Below are 5,367 nucleotides of genomic sequence, written 5' to 3'. Positions count from 1 at the left end.
GTGAATGAGATGAGGCAGGGCTGTCCCTGGAAGATTTCTGATGAGGAGGTCGATAAAAACAGAGCCAAGGTAAAACTCGTGCCAGGGGGGCTCCTGCAAAGGGTCTCCCGCTTGCGAGACAAAATTCACTCTTTTTGGAAACAATTATTTTGCGTTTGTCAACGCTCTTTGCTCTGCAGTCGCTCCGACAAGTGAGGCTGAACGAGATTTTGCTGGATTACTCGCGGGACGCGGCGCTCATAGCCATGTAGGTGCCAGCAACACCCTCACCCCCGTTTCTCACCCCATAGAATGGTCCCTCTGGATGATCCCCGCCACCACAGGGAGATCCCAGACGGACACCCCAATGCCATGGCACGACCATGCCGCACCGCAGGGAAAATCCCTTTGAGGGCACCAAGGGGTCCAGACGGGGTCCCACTGTGGGGGAGGACGTGGCGTTGCCCCTTTTTAGGGAAATAACCTGCAAATTAGTACGGGATTGAGAGAGGGGCTAAGGACAGGGCTTGGCTCAGCGGGGTGGACGGCGGGGGCTGCGCTGGTTGTGCCTCACTCGGCCCCCCGATGCGGCCGCAGCACGCTGCCCGTCGGCAGGAAGGGTCGCTGCCCCAGCTCCCTCTACATGGCCTGGCTCGAGACCCTCTCGCAGGACCTGAGACCCCCCGTCATCCTCACCCGCGGAAATCAAGAGAACGTGCTGACCTTTTACTGCCAATAAAACCTCCTGGATCCCTGCTGACTCGGGATGTGAATTTTTCAGGCTGGTTTTGATCTCAAGAGCACACTCGCCCGGGGCCCTGGGGGAGCAGTCGAAGGCGTCTGGCCACCAGCTCTCAGGAAATGCCCACTGTGCAGAGCTGCTGCCCTCTTACAAAGGCTTGTTTTGGTGACCTCAGTCTTTGTAGGTTGTATATAGGTATGACGTAACACAGTGCAGGCATTGCTCCGGCCCTGGATTTAGCTGGAGCCCTGCAGGCAAGGTGTGGGGTCCCATCTTGAGAGCAAAAAGGGGACAGTGGGACCCCCATGTCTGCTCCCTCAGGACAGCCCGAGCCGCGCACAGGGACAGGGACTGAGCCATGGCCCCAGCAAAGCCACCGTCCCGGGTTAAGCACCTCACCAGGGGCTGCGGGGACCCTGTGTGTCCACTCGGAGACGGGGACTGCCGGCCCTGGAATGGGCGGAGCCCATCCCCAACAGCTGAGCAGCAGCAAGACATCACCTCGGGCTGCGGTGCCTGGCTGCATCCATCCCCTGATGGAGAGAGACAAGAATTAACCACCAGAACCGGGACACTTCCCGGCTCAGACTGCCCGGAGCGGGAGAAACCTGCCCTTGTGTGAGACAGGAGCACGGCTCCTTTCCAAAAGCACAACCCAGGTCCCCTTGCCGCAACACAAAACTCCGTTCACTTTGATCATTACAGAATTTACTGATAATCACCACCAGGATTAGAAGCATCAGTAGAAAAATAAAATTTACAGAGTTTTCTATCATACAAAGATTTGTTCATGACAGCCACAGTCGTTAGCGAGATAGGAAGTCGGGCGGTATCTAAATCAGGCCGAGCACAGAGGATGTTCGCACACAGAAAGCAGGGCCACGAGTCTCAGCTCGAGCAGTGATGTTTCTCCAGGGAAGGCGGTTTCTCTCCAAGGCCTTTCCTTGACCGATGCTCCTGGCTGGGCTCCCTGGTCAGCGGTTCACAGCACTGCCCAACCCGGAACACCTCGGCACCGACATTTTTGCAAGCTCCTTGCTGCTTTTGGCAAGTTTGACCGAATGAAGTCTACCAACGTGAAAAACGAAGGAATTCCTCCGCTCGCCTCACTTGGGATAGGGAACACAAAGGGAACATCAAACCGATGTGATGAGAGGGGAGGAGCCTGCTGGCAGCAACCACTCTGGTACATTGACTCAAGACTACTCCTCCTTCCCGTTTGGATCTGGTTTTACTGGAGAGGGAGGTTGGGGAGGCAGGCAGGGGAGCGGAGGATGCTCTGCGAGTACTGAGGCAACACAAAGAACTGTCCCCCAGCGCCAATACCTGTCACGACAAGTCAGCAGCTGATTGTTCAGCTTTTATGCAAGAATTTCCTGAAAATTCCATGATGCCTGGGCAGAGAGAGGCACCAATCAACTTCCAAGCTGTGGCCAAGCTGTCACCTCTTCAAGTGAAGCAGCTTCGCCCTGCGCCGCCTCAACGCAGACTTTGGGAGATCACAACGGGGAGAAAACAGGAGGTTTTTGGTTCACCCAGCACAGAGTGATTTTATTGAGCAATTTTTTTTTCATTTGTTCTAAGCTCCTAACAGCCCGGATTTGCGTCCTGCATGCCTCAGCTCCCTGAGTGCAGAGGAACCATCCTCGTGCCGCAGCTGGTGGCACACTGATAAAGTGCTTTCCCAGTTGCAATCAGCTCAGTCCTTGCTACTGAGGGATGCCGGGCACCAGGGCAGGGGGAAAGGGGAGCACAGCCGGCGCCTAGGACACTGGTTTCTAGCATCACCTGAAAGGTAAGGCCAGACCTGCCCAGTCTAAGTCCCATCAAATACTTTTAATCCATCCAGGAAAAGGCAGGATAATTCATGTGAATTAAACCAGGCACTCTGGACACGAGCTGTGTACACAGCCACTTGAAAGAAGATGTGGGAAGGGGGGAAGACAGCTAGAGAGATCATTATTCCTGCTTTTTGACTGAGGGCAGAAGCAAAGAGAAGGAGAGGCCTAACCTTCCCCTGGGGGATGCAGCAGTAGGAAGACCAGCTCTCTACAAGCAGCACAGCACACAGGGCACTCCAAAGATCCAGGGTTTAGTACACGTTACACCACCTGGACCTCAACCACATACGGAGAAGGAGTCACATTGAAGTCTTTCCTAAAATGCACAGCTTTATTCCCTGAATTAACATGGGCTAAAATTTAGAGTAATCTCAGTAAGTAGTTCCTGAAAAACACCTCTCTCCATCAGCTGTCAACAGACCACTTGGGAGAAGTTACTACATAAAGAGAAATTTTTTTTCATGATAAACACAGGGCCCTGTTGAGGGTTGTTTCCACACAGAGGACATGGGGTTCATGGAAGGTAACTGGCCTTACGAAATGTTGCAGGTACAAAAGGCGAGCTGGTTTGGAAACCAAAGGAGTTCAGCAAAACCACAGACAGGATGTGTGTCCTGGGAGGCTGGGCATGGACGGCGCTTTCCCTTGGCAGCCCACACGAATGTCAGCAAGGACCACCGCCCAGCCAAATCCTTGGGATTCAACCTCAGCTTCCCCAAGGTCCCGAAAAACCAGTCCCCCAGAAAGCGCCCAGCTAGCTACCCGAGAGCCCCAGCCGCCTGGCATGCCTCCGGGCCAGAGAGCAGATCTTAGAGCTAGTTAAAACTCACTTAGAACAAACTAAACCGATTCATTAGAGGAGACCATACTGCCTGCCAGTAAGGGTTGGTTCGGGGCTATGTTCACACTGCTCATTGACAAACACGGGAATTGCCCAGGCTCTTCCTGGGACGCTCGCAGGCATCCCACCCACCGGCACGCTGCAGCTGGATGCTGAAAGCATGGCGTGTTCCCCGCCTCCACACCCAGGAAGCCCCAAGTCATGACAATCCTGCGCCGGCCGTGCCGTTGTCACTGCAGCAGCAGCAGCCTGCTGAATTTTATATAAGCTGGCCAGTGACATTTACATGTCAGTGAAGACACCCAATTCCGCCACACCAATGTAAACATGATCGGCAAGTAAAAAGGGAACAGAGAAGTTTAAAAATACCAGCTTCCACCACAGCCTGAGAAGCAATAGTGCACACTCGCGCATGCGCCCTGGGATTTCTAGCGCGGGCGGTGGGGCATAGCGCCCGTTCAGCTGTGCTTCATCTCTCGGGCAGAAGGTACACAGTGCCTGAAGTGCTTCACCATAATAAAATTCACAAAAATAGCGATCCTTTTAATGTCAGCTATTTCCCCTGCCGCAGCTTTCACAGTCACAGCTCTTGGCCGCAAATTTGCACTGTCATCTGTCTAAAATGATCTTTCCTTTTGCTGCTCCCAAATTTACTATGACCAAGACCTGGTATTAGAAGGTTAGGGCCAGGAAAAAAAGAAATTAAGTTTCTCATTAAAAAAATTCACATTAAAACAGCCTCAGGTTCACTGCAAACAAAGCAGCAAGAGGTCAAAGCATTAAGTGAGCTCCGAAGACATCACATCACGCTGTAGTACTGTTTCTACCCCAGAATAGCTGGTGTCACATCTTAGTTACATCCTGCTGCTTCAAATCATCACTGGTAAAAGGTACGTGGGCCTCCTCCTCTGGAAGCTATTTTCCTATCCTCCGGAGAAATAAAGTTTCACTTGGCACTTAATGTTACCAAAAAGTAACAAATTCACAATTTTTAGCTTCATTTCAAGCCATGCTGGAGGCAGGAGTAGGCCTTCACGCATCCTTTAACCAGTGGAGAAAGCACATGCCTCAAGTTGCGCTCCCTCGTGATTTGTTTGAGAGACAGCACAGGTGGCAGATCCTTTGCTCTTCCTTCGATTTGTGATCTCTAGCATCTGAAGAAGAGCTAGAGAGTGGCTAAAATCCGTAGAAACGAAACCACCACCACGCAGAATGTCTGGCCCACTCCTAAAATGAGGGCTTCAAAGGGAATCATTTTTTTCCCTGCAGCTCTGTAAACTCCAGCAATGGCAGCACCTGCGGAGAGGGGAAAAACCTGAAATATGAATGCATGACAGCACACACGATGCATACGCTGTTTTACCATGGGGACAAAGGAGGAAGTCTCAGAGGATGTGAGACTGGGGCAGAGAACAGGGAGGGTCTGTGGGAGAGGGCCCTGAACCCCTGCACACTGGCTGGCAGAAATGCCAGACTGGGTTTTGCCACGACAAACCTCAGCCAGTAACCAACATGTGCTGGTGGCAACGGGTAAATTGTCGGGGAAACTCTGCTGAGGCCTCCAGAAGGTGTGGCGGTTGGGGCAGTTTTGAACACAGACTTGTCGCAAGATCCTCTACACCACAGCCCACGGGCTGCAAATATTACCCAGTTCTGGGCACGGACACCAAATCTGTAAGTGGTTTTTCTCCGAGTGCTCAGAAACCTGAAAGCCACCTGGCTCTGCACCTGATGGGCATGTTTGGTACCCGACAAAGGGCTTGATAGGTAGGATGGTCCAACACTTCCAAACATGGTGTGAGGGGGGAATATAACCGAAAGATTAATCTCCTCTCTACCCCGGGGAATGCCGCGGTTCGGCACGCTTCCGAAGGCAACCCCTGATCGCTAGAAAGCCACCCGGTCGGTATTTTCGAGCATCTACCGTACTTGTTAGGATGCCGGCAGTAATGGGTCCCACGATG

The 5,367-nt window shown here is 52.7% G+C and overlaps 2 protein-coding genes across 2 annotated transcripts in view; one reads left to right on the top strand and one right to left on the bottom strand.

Moving 5' to 3' along the window:
- Positions 1 to 718, top strand: part of LOC104623552 (solute carrier family 12 member 3-like) — a gene marked incomplete at its 5' end in the record, with an annotated part of 4,464 nt that extends 3,746 nt beyond the window's left edge. The window contains 3 exon segments of the mRNA XM_010290681.1: positions 1 to 69; positions 180 to 247; positions 577 to 718. The exon segment at positions 1 to 69 is cut by the window's left edge and continues 24 nt beyond it. Coding sequence (XP_010288983.1) covers positions 1 to 69; positions 180 to 247; positions 577 to 718 — 279 coding nt within the window.
- Positions 719 to 4,568: 3,850 nt separating this feature from the next.
- Positions 4,569 to 5,367, bottom strand: part of TMEM170A (transmembrane protein 170A) — a gene marked incomplete at its 5' end in the record, with an annotated part of 1,419 nt that continues 620 nt past the window's right edge. Inside the window, 2 exons of the mRNA XM_010290680.1 lie at positions 4,569 to 4,699; positions 5,333 to 5,365. Of these exons, the coding sequence (XP_010288982.1) occupies positions 4,569 to 4,699; positions 5,333 to 5,365 (164 nt within the window). The remainder of the gene's footprint in view (positions 4,700 to 5,332; positions 5,366 to 5,367) is intronic.

The sequence above is a fragment of the Phaethon lepturus genome, unplaced genomic scaffold, assembly GCF_000687285.1.
Source record: "Phaethon lepturus isolate BGI_N335 unplaced genomic scaffold, ASM68728v1 scaffold2897, whole genome shotgun sequence".
In the NCBI taxonomy this organism is placed as follows: Eukaryota; Metazoa; Chordata; class Aves; order Phaethontiformes; family Phaethontidae; genus Phaethon; species Phaethon lepturus.
This window is presented reverse-complemented; position numbering and strand designations above follow the sequence as displayed.